Source organism: Macaca thibetana, chromosome 15, assembly GCF_024542745.1.
Source record: "Macaca thibetana thibetana isolate TM-01 chromosome 15, ASM2454274v1, whole genome shotgun sequence".
Taxonomy (NCBI): Eukaryota; Metazoa; Chordata; class Mammalia; order Primates; family Cercopithecidae; genus Macaca; species Macaca thibetana.
In genome coordinates, this window is record NC_065592.1 from 46,271,531 (window position 1) to 46,285,081 (window position 13,551).

A 13,551-nucleotide genomic window follows, 5' to 3' on the forward strand; every position below is an offset into this window, starting at 1 on the left:
ATTTGTTTCTGGGATATGTTATTAGTTCCATAAGTTAGAAGAGAAAACTTACAGAAGGTGAAAACTACTGTGAAGAGGCCTGGTGCGGTGGCTCACGCCTGTAACCCCAGCACTTTGGGAGGCTGAGGCGGGCAGATCATGAGGTCGGGGGTTCGAGACCAGCCTGAACAACATGATGAAGCCCCATCTCTACTAAAAATACAAAAATTAGCTGGGTGTGGTAATGGGCGCCTGTAATCCCAGCTACTTGGGAGGCTGAGGCAGGAGAATTGCTTGAACCTGGGAGGCAGAGGTTGCAGTGAGCTGAGATCGTGCCACTGCACTTCAGCCTGGGTGACAGAGCAAGATCCTATCTTGGGGAAAAAAACAACAAATAAACACATACACAAAAACAAAAAAACAACTATAGCAAAGAAAGAAATCAAACTGGAAGGATAAGAAAAAGAGGAAAAAGCCGGGCGCGGTGGCTCAAGCCTGTAATCCCAGCACTTTGGGAGGCCGAGACGGGCGGATCACGAGGTCAGGAGATCGAGACCATCCTGGCTAACACGGTGAAACCCCGTCTCTACTAAAAAATACAAAAAACTAGCCGGGCGAGGTGGCGGGCGCTTGTAGTCCCAGCTACTCGGGAGGCTGAGGCAGGAGAATGGCGTAAACCCGGGAGGCGGAGCTTGCAGTGAGCTGAGGTCCGGCCACTGCACTCCAGCCTGGGTGACAGAGCGAGACTCCGTCTCAAAAAAAAAAAAAAAAAAAGAGGAAAAAAACTAAACAAAGACAATTTGAAACACTAGCCTTTTACTGATAAATGTTGTATTATAGGAAAGGAACGTCTGTGATCTATGGGACAATCAATTATCAACTATGTAAAATATTAACTATATGAAACCACACTTTGTCTTCAGAGCAGAGGTTCCCCTTGTAGGTGGCAAAGGGGAAACGTCCCTTCACCTTTAGAAGGTTATGAAAATCAACTGACAAAAAGCAGATTAATAGGTGAAAAGGCATACAAATTTATTAATGTGCATGAGGGAGGGGATTATTAATAATCAGAGTGATTATTACTGAATAACCCAGTGTGGTACAGAAACTTACATATCCTTTTTCATGGACAGTAGGAGATGAGGAATGTCAACAATTCCTTTGAGGGGCAGTAAGTCATTAGGGAGAATGAATGGACCCAGGAGGTGGGAGGCCTACGTTAAGGGAAGGTGAGAGGTAGAGCTACACAGGAACAAAGGTTGTCCAATGCAGATAAAGTTCCACGGGTGATCTCTTGGGGCTACCCTCAGAAGAACAGATGAAAAATCTGGGCCAGAAAGGTGGCTCACACCTGTAGTCCTAGCCCTTTGGGAGGCCGAGGAGGGAGGATCCCTTGAGGCCAGGAGTTTGGGACCAGCCTGGGCAATATAGTAGACAACCTGTCTCTATGAAAATAAAATAAAAATTAGAGGGGTGGGGTGGTGCTCACCTGCAGTGAGCTATAATCACACCACTGCACTCTAGCCTGGGCAACAGCGCAAGAATCTTCTCTTTTAAAAAAGTGTGTCTGGGTGTGGTGATGACACCCAATTTCTTCTCTTCTCCAGTGGTTGACCTCTCCTGGTTATTTGAATCTCTAGGGAGGGGATTTCAGACAATTGCATTGCATTTCTTTTGGAAACAAAGTTACTTGTTTAGATAAGGAAATTCCAAGAGAGTCCCTCTCTGCAGTTTGAGTAGGGGGAATAAGACAAAGGTAGGGGTTAGGGTTAGGGATCTTGATTCTGAGGCAGCTTCTTTTTTTTTTTTTTGAGATGGAGTCTCACTCTGTCACCCAGGCTAGGGCGCAGTGGCGTGATCTCTGGCTCTCTGTCGCCCAGGCTAGAGCGCAGTAGCGTGATCTCGGCTCACTGCAAACTCTGCCTCCTGGGTCCAAGTGATTCATCTGGATTCTAAGGCAGCTTTTAAGACCTCACCATGTCAAAGCACAATGAAACTTAAGATTCCTTAAATTAAGATTCCTTTCTGCTGACTCCAAATTTTTAGACAAAACGCATCTGTGTGAAGAGACCCCCGAACAGGCTTTGTGTGAGCAACATGGCTGTTTATTTCACCTGGGTGCAGGCAGGCTGTCTGAAAAGAGAGTCAGTGAAGGCAGATAGGGGTGGGGCTGTTTTATAGGATTTGGGTAGGTAAAGGAAAATTACAGTCAAAGGGGTATTGTTCTCTAGCGGGCAGGGATGGGGGGGGTCACAAGGTGCTCAGTGGGGGAGCTTTTGAGCCAGGATGAGCTAGAAGGAATTTCACAAGGTACTGTCATCAGTGAAGGCAGGAACAGGCCATTTTCACTTTTTTTGTCATTCTTCAGTTACTTTAGGCCATCTGGATGTATATGTGCAGGTCACAGGGGATATGATGGCTTAGCTTGGGCTCAGAGGCCTGACACCTTTAACCACTTGTAAATTCAAGAATCTCTCAATCCATTATAACCTGTAAGATCTGCTACAAGACATCCAGACTTTTTGGGCTGAACCAATGTATACCCTTCAAGTATTGATTTATGACCTTGCCTGTAACTTCTGCCTCCCTAAAACGTATAAAACCAAATTGTAATCCAACTGAGGCAGGCACACTTTCTCAGGACCCCTTGAGACTGTGTTACCCAGGCCATGGTCACTCATATTGACTCAGAATAAGCCTTTTTAAAATATTTTACAGAGTCTATTTTTTCCACTAACAGCCCCAACACCCTCAACAACTTCTCACTTCCTTCCCCCCTCCCTGTTTCTCCCCTCTAATCCTTCCTCTCTTTCCTTCTCAACCCTCAGGACTGCATGTGCACACACCCACAAAGACCAAAAAATCTGTGTAGAGAAATGCACCCACACAGACGTTTATACCTAGAAACACATATGGTCAGGTTCTGAAGACCCATCTCCACAGTTCATGTCCACGTGACACAGAGAAACACACCCATGAGGAGATATCCACAACCCCAGTTTCCACACGAAGACAAAATAAAATCTAAAACTCAGTTAATTAAGATCAAATATATACAAAATAAAATGCAGTCAGAGTAAAATAAATATTTCAGGAATGCTTCTGTTATTTCTGCATGTTATCATTACACAGAGACACCAGCAGTTTATGCATGTTGATTCCTGCATTTTGGATCATTCCTTCTTCCAACTTCACGTATTAAAATCCTCTCTCGGCTTCAAGCACCAGCTTGAATGCCATCTTCTACATGAAGCTTTCCCAGATCACTTCAGCCAAAAATAATTTCCCCTTTAGGGGAGATTTATATAGCAACTTTATATAATATTTATAAGGAGATTATATACCACACACTCTCAGAAATCGTATTATTGTAGAGATACCTATTATTTCCCACTATGCTGAACACATGTAACTTTTAAGTTATCAGAATTCACTTCTACATACTTTTATATCCCCTACAATGTTTTATTCAACAAATAGGTTTTAATGGACACCACTTTCAGCTAACGGGTAGAAAACTAAAGCACAGGAGAGGAAGGTGGCTTAGATGAAAAATGAGGGATATATATGACGTACATATATATATATGTACGTCCAGATGGCCTGAAGCAAGTGAAGAATCACAAAAGCAGTGAAAATGGCCAGTTCCTGCCTTAACTGATGACATTCCACCATTGTGATTTGTTCCTGCCCCACCTTATCTGAGCGATTAACCTTGTGAAATTCCTTCTCCTGGCTCAAAACCTCCCCCACCTTGTGACCCCTGCCCCTGCCCGTAAGAGAAAAACCCCCTTTGATTATAATTCTCCACTACCCACTCAAATCCTATAAAATGGCCCCACCCCTATCTCCCTTCGCTGACTCTCTTTTCGGACTCAGCCCGCCTGCACCCAGATGATTAAAAAGCTTTATTGCTCACACAAAGTCTGATTGGTGGTCCCTTCACATGGACGCGCGTGAAAGTCATGACTGCAGTCTGGTGTTTAGGATTGCCTTCCCTGCCTCTGCAGCTGGTCAGGAGGGTGGAGACTAATGAGGGGGATCAGAGAGAATCAGGAGCCAGCATTCAGCTTTATAGACAGAAAGGCTCCATTTTGTCAAGGTTCTCTGAGCCAAGTGGTTTCTTTGGGATGGATCCACTGTAATTAAACTAAAAAGAGACTGAAGCATAAATCAGAATGCTAATTTACTAATTTATAGTGAGAAATGTAACTCCAAGGAACCTGGCCTACTCCCACCTGCTAGTCAGGGCATTCTCTCCTTCTAGGTCTATTTACATTGCAAGTTCTAGGCTACTCAGAAGTGTCTGATGACTCTAATCCAGTCAGGCCTGTGAGTGCATAAACTAGAAAACCTAAAAGAGATGGATAAATTCCTGGAAAAATACAACCCTCCTAGCTTAAATCAGGAAGAATTAGATACCCTGAACAGGCCACTAACAAGCAGTGAGATTGAAATGGTAATTTAAAAATTACCAACAAAAAAAAGTCCAGGACCAGACGGATTCACAGCTGAATTCTACCAGACATTCAAAGAATTGGTACCAATCCTTTTGACCCTATTCCACAAGACAGAGAAAGAAGGAACCCTCTCCTAATTGATTCTATGAAGCCGGCATCACTCTAAGACCAAAACCAGGAAAGGACGTAACCAAAAAAGAAAACTACAGACCGATATCCTTGATGAATATAGATGCTAAAATCCTTAGCAAAATACTAGCTAACTGAATCCAACAACATATCAAAAAGATAATCCACCATGCTCAAGTGAGTTTCATACCAGGGATGCAGGGATGGTTTAATATATGCAAGTCAATAAATGTGATACACCACATAAACAGAATTAAAAACAAAAATCACATGATCATCTCAATAGATGCAGAAAAAGCATTCGACAAAATCCAGCATCCCTTTATGATTAAAACTCTCAGCAAAATCGGCATACAAGGGACTTACCTTAATGTAATAAAAGCCATCCATGACAAACCCACAGCCAAAATAATACTGAATCGGGAAAGGTTGAAAGCATTCCCTCTGAGAACTGGAACAAGACAAGGATGCCCACTCTCACCACTCCTCTTCAACATAGTACTGGAAGTCCTAGCCACAGCAATCAGACAAGAGAAAGAAATAAAGGGCATCCAAATTGGTGAAGAGGAAGTCAAACTGTCACTGTCTGCTGACAATATGGTCGTCTACCTTGAAAACCCTTCACTGTTTGCTGATGATATGATCGTCTACCTTAAAAACCCTAAAGACTCCTCCAGAAAGCTCCTAGAATTGATAAAAGAATTCGGCATAGCTTCTGGATACAAGATTAATGTACACAAATCAGTAGCTCTTCTATACACCAAAAGTGACCAAGCAGAGAATGAAATCAAGAACTCAACCCCTCTTACAATAGCTGCAAAAAAATAAAAATAAAATACTTAGGAATATACCTAACCAAGGAGTCAAAAGACCTCTACAAGGAAAACTACAGTAATGGAGGAGACCACCCCTCATATCGTCTTATGCCCAATTTCTGCCTCCAAAGAAAGAAGAAGTAAAAACTAAAAGGCAGAAATGAAATCCACAGGCAGACAGTCCGGTGCCACACCCTGAGTCTGGTAGTTAAAGATTGACCCCTGACCTAATTGGTTATGTTATCTACAGATTAGAGACATTGTATAGAAATGCACTGTGAAAATCCCTATCTTGTTTTGTTCTGATCTAATTACTGGTGCATGCAGCCCCCAGTCACATACCCCCTGCTTGCTCAATCAATCATGACCCTCTCACACGCACCCCCTTAGAGTTGTGAACCCTTAAAAGAGACAGGAATTGCCCACTCGGGGAGCTCGGCTCTTGAGACAGGAGTCTTGCCGATGTCCCCGGCCGAATAAACCCCTTCCTTCTTTAACTTGGTGTCTGAGGAGTTTTGTCTGCGGCTCGTCCTGCTACAACAGAACACTGCTGAAAGAAATCATAGATGACACAAACAAATGGAAACACATAAATCTCATGAATGAGTTGAATCAGTATTGTGAAAATGGCTTTACTGCCAAAAGGGCTGTGAGTGGAACAATCTCAGGTGCTAGTGTCACTGGGCTGTGACAGCCTGGTGCCTTTCCTGCAGTTGGGGGACACAACTGATGACAGGAACTAGGTGTATACCTGGATGACACTGGAAGACCTTTGGATCCAGCCTTGCTCTTTGGCTCCTGTTTTTTAAAAATTTACTTTATTTCATTTCATTTCATTTCATTTTTGAAATAGGATTTAGCTCTGTAGCTTGGGCTGGAATGCAGTGGCACAATCACAGCTTGCTGCAGCTTCAACCTCTTGGGCTCAAGTGATTCTCCTGCCTCAGCCTCCTGAGTAGCTAGGGCTACAGGAGCATGCCACCATGCCCACCTAATTTTTTATTTTTTTGTAGAGATGGGGTCTTGCTGTATTGCCCAGGCTGGTCTTTAACTCCTAGCCTCAAGTGTCCTCCTGCCTTGGCTGCTCGGGCTCCTATTTTAAAATTTCTTTTATTACTGTCCTTCTTTTAAAAAACTAATGGATATGTGAATAGTCTACAATTTCAAACAGCTTATTTATAATCATTCTGAATATTTATACCCTCTTAACTTGAATGAAATGGAGGTAGCAAGGCCCTTAGTGGAATTTAGAATCAACCTTTTTATCATCTCTAAGTTGCTGTGATGGGCTAGTTACTTTACTTCTTGGTGATTCAGTTTCCTCTTGTATAACATGAGATAAAATACCTGGGTCTGGCCGGTGGTAAGCACTGAATGAGGTGATGTGTGTACAGGCCGGCACTGGGTAATGCTGCTCAGTCAGGGTTAATTCCCCTTTCTTCCCTGTGTTCCTGAATTCTTTGACTTTTATTTATAGTTCATTGTCTAGGTCAGCTCATCGCCAGAGATGGCCAAACTCACCTATTATATGAGGACTTTTCATAATATCATCCACAGAGAGTTGCTGACACCCTATTAACTACCTCCCCTCTGCAAGAAAGCTCATTTCTTTTTCTTAATTGAAATCTGTCATAGACAGGAATTAAATTTCAGAACATTTAGAAACATTTCAAATGGTGAAAAAGATGCAGCTACTGAACACGTTTTTGAAATCATGACTAAAATTTCATTTCACTTATTTATTTTTATTTTTTTGAGACAGGGTCTTACTCTGTCGTCCAGGCTGGAATGCAATGGTGTGATCATGGTTCACTGAAGCCTTGACCTCCCAGGCTCAAAAGATCTTCCCACCTCAGCCTCCTGAGTTGCGTAGCTGGGACTACAGATGCATGCCACCACGTCTGGCTAATTTTATAATTTTTTGTAGAGATGGGGTCCTACTATGTTGCCCAGGCTGGTCTTGAACTCCTGGGCTCAAGTTGTCCTCCTGCCTCAGCCTCCCAAAGTGTTGGGATTACAGCATGAACCATCATGCCCAGTCTAAAATTTCATTTTTATAGGAGTTTCTTTTAGATGCATTATTGAGGCAGATGGAAATGTAATTATTCTGTTTGGTTGAGTAGTAACTATCAGTAATATTTAACAGGATAATACATTTTATATAAGAATAAGAATATAAATTCATTTTTGCAATCATAGTAACATATTTTCAAGGTATAAATAAAATTTAATCATTTTGATTATAAGATCTTCATGTGTATATTATTAAATCAAAAGCATTTCTACATGTTTATTTATTTATACATGACTCTGTCTTCTGAGTTTTCACTTTATTAGTAAGGTATTTTAAAACACTTTTTGGAAGATTCTGTTTTTAATTATCTTTTTACTAGGGAAAATTTCAAATAACATACCTCCACGCACCTGTCACCCAACTTCAAATTAATATTTTTTAACAATCTTGTTTCTTCTATACCCCCACACTATTTACCTCCTCATTTTGAAATAAATTCCAGATATCAGAGAGTTATACCATTAAATATTTCAGAATGCATCTAAACATATACAAGCTTTTAAAATGACAGAGCTACCATTATTAAACCTAGAAAGTTCATAATAGTTTCCTCATATCATCAAATACCCTATCAGTGCTTAAATTCCCTTGATTGGCTTATAAATTTATTTTTATTTTCTCAAACTCCTGACATCATGTGATCTATCCACCTCAGCCTCCCAAAGTGCTGGGATTATAGGCATAAGCCACCACACCTGGCCAGTCACCACGCCCGACCCCCTGTTTTTATTTTCTATAATTTGTTGGAATCAGAATACAAACACAGCTCACAAACTTCAAGTAGTTGAAATGTCTCTTAATGTTCTTTTAATACATAGATTCTGCTCCATTGCTTTAACTTTTCTCCTTATAATTTTTTTGTGGAAGAAACTAGATCCTTTGTCCATAGTCCTGATTCTGCCAATTGCATCCCTGTGGTCTATCATGTTTGTTTGCCCTCTGTATTTCCTACCAATCATATGTTGCTGAATTTGATTTGCTAAAATGTTAAGAACTTTTACATTCATGTTCATGAAAAATGTTGGTCTCTAATTTTCAATTCTTGTAATGTCTTTGGATTTGGTATCAAGGCAATCCTGGCCTCAAACAATGAATTGAGAAGTATTCTCTTCTTTTTAAATTTTTGAAAGAATTTATGTAGAATTGGTATTATTTCTTCCTCAAATATTTGTTGGAATTCACTAGTGAAGAAATATGGACATAAATAAATAGAGTTTCCCTGACAAGAATTTTTTTGAGACAAGATTTAAACTACAAATGCAATTTCTCTAAACGGATGTAAGGCCATTCAAGTTATCTATTTCTTCTTGAGTAAGTTTTGATAGTTTGTGTCTTTCAAGTAATTTGTCCAGTCTTAGTCCATTTTGTGCTGTTATTACAGAATAGCACAGATTGGGTAATTTATAAAGGCAGAATTTATTCTCACACAGTTCTGGAGGGTGGAAAGGTACCAGCACTTGATGAGGGCTTCCTTGCTGTGTCCTCACGTGGAAGAAGGGCAGAAAAGCAGAAGAGAGAGAACCCACTCCTGCAAACCCTTTTTATAGTGGCATAAATCCACTCTGTTCTCATGAGCTAAAACACCTCCCAAAAGTCCCCACGTCCCAACACTGTTACACTGGAGATTAAGCTCCCAACACATAAAGTTTGGAAGGAACACATTCAAACCATAGCAGTTGTCAATTTATAGACATTAAAGTTGTCAATTTTTTTGTTGTCAATTTATAGACATTAAAATTTTCACATTATTATCGTTATTGAGACAGGGTCTTACTCTGTCACCTAGACTGAAGTGCAGTGGTGAGATCTCAGCTCGCTGCAACCTCCACCTCTCAGGCAAAAAGCGATCCTCCCACCTCAGCCTCCTGAGTAGCTGAGACTACAGGTGCACATCACCATGCCCAGCCAATTTTTGTAGTTTTTGTAGAGATGGAGTTTTGCCATGTTGCCCAGGCTGGTCTCAAACTCTTGAACTCAAGTGATCCACCCACCTTAGCCTCCCAAAGTGCTGGGATTACAGGCATGAGCCACTGTGCTTGGCCTTCACATTAATTGATTGTCCTTTAAATATCTTTGGAATTTTGGTGAGTCACCTCTCTCATTCTCAATGTTGGTCATTGGTCTGCTCTCTTTTTTCCCAAAGTTCCTATGACTTTTTAAAACATGAAGGACCCTGGCCTTGCTGAGGCTCCCACCTCTGAGTGATGGTGTTTTCCTTGGCATAAATTGTATTCAAATTTCTTAACCAGGCTCCTTGAGTTCCCCATGGTGTCCATAAGTGGAGTCAATGCCTCTGAAATTCAATCAAATTTTGAGTGTGAGGGGAGGGACATAGTTTCTTCAGAGTCTCAAATACAAATCCATAGCTCAGTGCCTTCTTGCTTAAGGGTTATTTTTGATACTTATTTAATATACAGGTTGCTGGACCCTGCACATAGAGATTCCGATTCATTAGTCTGGAGTGAAACCAGGAAATCTATATTTTTAACAAGCTCCCGAGTGATTCTGATGTAAGGCTGGGATTGAGAGCCGGCTGGAGAAGAAAACCTTTGAAAGTTCCTGTCAGGGTAGAGATGTCACAGGACTAGGTGTATTGGGTGGGCATGTGCTGCCCTCTAGTGTCTCTGGCTGCCATCTACCGTTACTCCCCACACTTCCGCATTGGGTAGTAATCCGCTGTGTGAGCGCTGGTGGTTCTGCTGCCTGACACCGCTCTGAGGCTTCCTGCCCAACTCCCTGGAAATTCTAGCTCTTGGGCATTAACAAAGGTGCTCATCTATAAAAGCATTGCCGCTGAGTCGCAGCAACTATGCATCTCTGTCCCCGGCACCTTGGTATATTTGATGTTTACTAGTATTTTCTGAGTATGAGACACAGCGAAGCTCTTTCGTAAGGTTTGTGTGGAGGGACAAGTCTCACATCAGTGGCATGTCAGTCACATTTTTCTTTACAAGGCGATAGGACCCATGGTACGTATGAACTGGTAGCCATGAACAGTTCCTTGAAGAAATTCTATTGCAATCATTGTGGCTCTGCAGCATTATAATGAAAGCAGGGTCTGGCTTAAAGCAAGTTTTCTAGAAACAAATGAAGAAGAATCCTTGATAGTTGTGCAGCCCTCCAGCATCCACAGAGGCTTTTCATGTACTTCATCTCCCTTGTTTGCTATTCGCTCTCAACCACAAGGCAGGAAGGGCAAATGTGATGATCCATGCCCACATCGTGAGAAATGCCAGGCTTAGCTGTGTTCATTACATGAATGTGCCCTTGTTTAGGAAGACACTGATCCCACTGTCCTGTCCGCACAAGCACCCTTGTCGATGAGCCCCAAACCAGTAAAAAAACCTATGCTAAAGGCCTAATCTTCAAAAAGGCATGAGACCATTTTTGGCTCAGCCCTTGGCTCTAATTCCTCAGCTCTGAGACAGAGGAGCAAGGGCCAGGAGAATTGCTGGAGCGGAGTGTTCAGTAGACGGTTTTAATGTCTTGGTCAGAGGGCAGAGGCTGCGGGTTATCTGTGAGGTAAGTAGTGCACCAGCAGGAGCAGGTGCAGGATTTGCAGAATGTGGTGATGCTGCTGGGGGCAAGAGGTCAGGCTAATGGGTGATAAAACTGTTACAGCCGCATAGAGGGTGGCAGCAGCTGGTTAAGTAGGAGTAATAAAAGTAATGAAGGATCCAGGCTACTTTGCAGGTATGTTGATAACCTGCTACTAAAAAGCTGACTCAAACTGCCTTTTAATTGATTTTTGTTAACCTTTCATTCAGTGCTCTTTGGTTGAAAAAGTCTTCTCATTCCTGCATTATGGAATTTGCAAGTTCAGGGCAGATGGTGAAATAGCTCAAATTTGTCCAATTTTCAGGCAGGGCTCTTCTTAAATTATCCTTAATATGAAGATCTATTTTCCTTTTGTAGGTATAAGAAGGACATTTAAGAAAAATGTTCAGTAATGCAAATCAAAACTGCAATGTGATACCACCTTACTCCTGCAAGAATGGCCATAATCAAAAAATCAAAAAACAGTAGATGTCGGCATGGAAGTGGTAATCAGGGAACACTTTTGCACTGCTGGTGGGAGTGCAAACTAGGACAGCCACTATGGAAAAGAGTGTGAATATTCCTTAAAGAACTAAAAGTAGAACTACCATTTGATCCAGCAATCCCACCACTGGGTATCTACTCAGAGGAAAATAAGTCATTCGAAAAAGATACTTGCACACGCATGTTTACAGCAGCACAATTTGCAATTGCAAAAACGTGGAACCAACCCAAATGCCTATCAGTCAAGGAGTGGATAAAGAAACTGTGGTGTATATATATATGAGATGGAATACTACTCAGCCATAAAAAGGAATGAATTAATGGCATTTACAGTGACCTGGATGAGATTGGAGACTATTATTTTAAGTGAGGTAACTCAGAAATGGAAAACTAAACATCATATATTCTCACTGATATGTTGGAGCTATGAGGACGCAAAGGCATAAGAATGATACAATGAACTTTGGGGACTTGGGAGGAGGAGTGGGAGAGGGTGAGGGATAAAAGACTACAAATAGGGTACAGTGTACACTGCTCAGGTGATGGGTGCACCAAAATCTCACAAATCACTAAAGAACTTACTCATGTAACCAAACACCACCTGTTCCCTAATAACCTGTGGAAATTTAAAAAAAAAAAAAAAAAGAGAGAGAAAAAATGTTCACTAATCCATTTGTTTGTCAAATCATTTTCAGAATATTTTTCCTTATAGCTAGTTCAAAAAGAAACCCTTGTGCTAATGAATTTTTTGGTTGTTTTTAAGTTATGGTAAGATATGCTTAACATAAAATTTACCATTTTAGTTATTTTTAAGTGTACAATTCAGTGCCATTAAGGGCATTCGCTTATGAATAAGATGGTTGTATTCATCACCCCAAACAGAAACTTCTGTACCCATTAAACAATAACACTTGATTTCCCCCTTCTCCAGCCCCTTCCCCAGCAAAAGGTTGGCTTTTGCTTCTTGTGAATGCCTTGTCTTTGAAACTAGATATTTAAGAATCTTGAAAGCAGGTATGTAACACAACCCAAATGTCTTTGTACTCTTGACACTGCCCAACTTAGGGTTAAGCACGTACTGAGTGCTCACTATTCCTGTCTGGTAGAGGAACGAATGCTGGAGGAAGGATCAAATACCTTTTTCAGAGATTTTGTTTGTTTGTTTTTGAGGCAGAGTCTCATTCTGTCACCCAGGTTGGAGTGCAGTGGTGTGATCTCGGCTCACTGCAATTTGTGCCTTCTGGGTTCAAGTGATTCTCCTGCTTCAGCCTCCTGAGTAGCTGGGATTACACGCGCCCACCACTACGCCTGGCTAATTTTTTGTATTTTTAGTAGAGACAGGGTTTCACCATGTTGGCCAGGCTGGTCTTGAACTCCTGACCCCAGGTTATCCACCTGCCTCAGCTTCCCAAAGTGCTGGGATTACAGGCATGAGCCACCGTACCCAGCCCCTTTTCAGAGATTTTGAGCCTAAGACCAGCCACTCTTATCAGGGCAAGAACTTCTCAAGGAAACTCAGAAATCCTAGGGTGTTCGGGACATGCCATAATATCGATCGGGGTCATGAAGTTAACATTAATGTGAGAATCAGTGGGCATAGGAGAGGTAGATCCTAGGGTTGAATGAGGGAAAATCTTGCTCTGCCTAAAGTTATTCAAATTCAGATTTTCATAAAACACTCTTTCAGGCAAACATTCTGACCATAGTGGATTCAACCAAAGAGCCACAAGTTTGTTGACCTTAATCGAAAGTTTTGCCAATAACTCACCTCCATGAATAGGCTAGATGCTATGAAATCTGTAGAGGCAATTCTGGAAAATCAAGCCTTGTACAGAGCTCCAGAAGTGAGCATCATTCGTTTGCCTCCTTGAAAGGTAGTGCTTACAATCTCTGCTCACCCATCTCAGGCTGGACCACACAGATTTGGAGGAGTCCTTCTTTAACTCTCAGAAAGTTATTTAAAAGAACAACAGCTTTGTCCTTTCCTTGACACGTCATACACTGCCCTCTTTCCAGACCTCTCTGTACTGACTATATATCATTGCTGGTGACA

At 41.6% G+C, this 13,551-nt stretch overlaps 2 protein-coding genes across 3 annotated transcripts in view; one reads left to right on the forward strand and one right to left on the reverse strand.

Moving 5' to 3' along the window:
• Positions 1-5,063, reverse strand: part of PHF24 (PHD finger protein 24) — a 65,835-nt gene extending 60,772 nt beyond the window's left edge. The window contains exon 1 of one of the 2 annotated variants that reach the window (XM_050760780.1): positions 4,935-5,063. In XM_050760780.1, coding sequence (XP_050616737.1) covers positions 4,935-4,954 — 20 coding nt within the window. In that variant the 5' untranslated portion in view covers positions 4,955-5,063. The remainder of the gene's footprint in view (positions 1-4,934) is intronic. The other variant, XM_050760781.1, reaches the window with a different exon arrangement.
• The window catches only part of LOC126937437 (uncharacterized), a 265,633-nt gene that overhangs the window by 31,921 nt on the left and 220,161 nt on the right, over positions 1-13,551 (forward strand). The gene's annotated exons all lie outside the window — the stretch shown is intronic.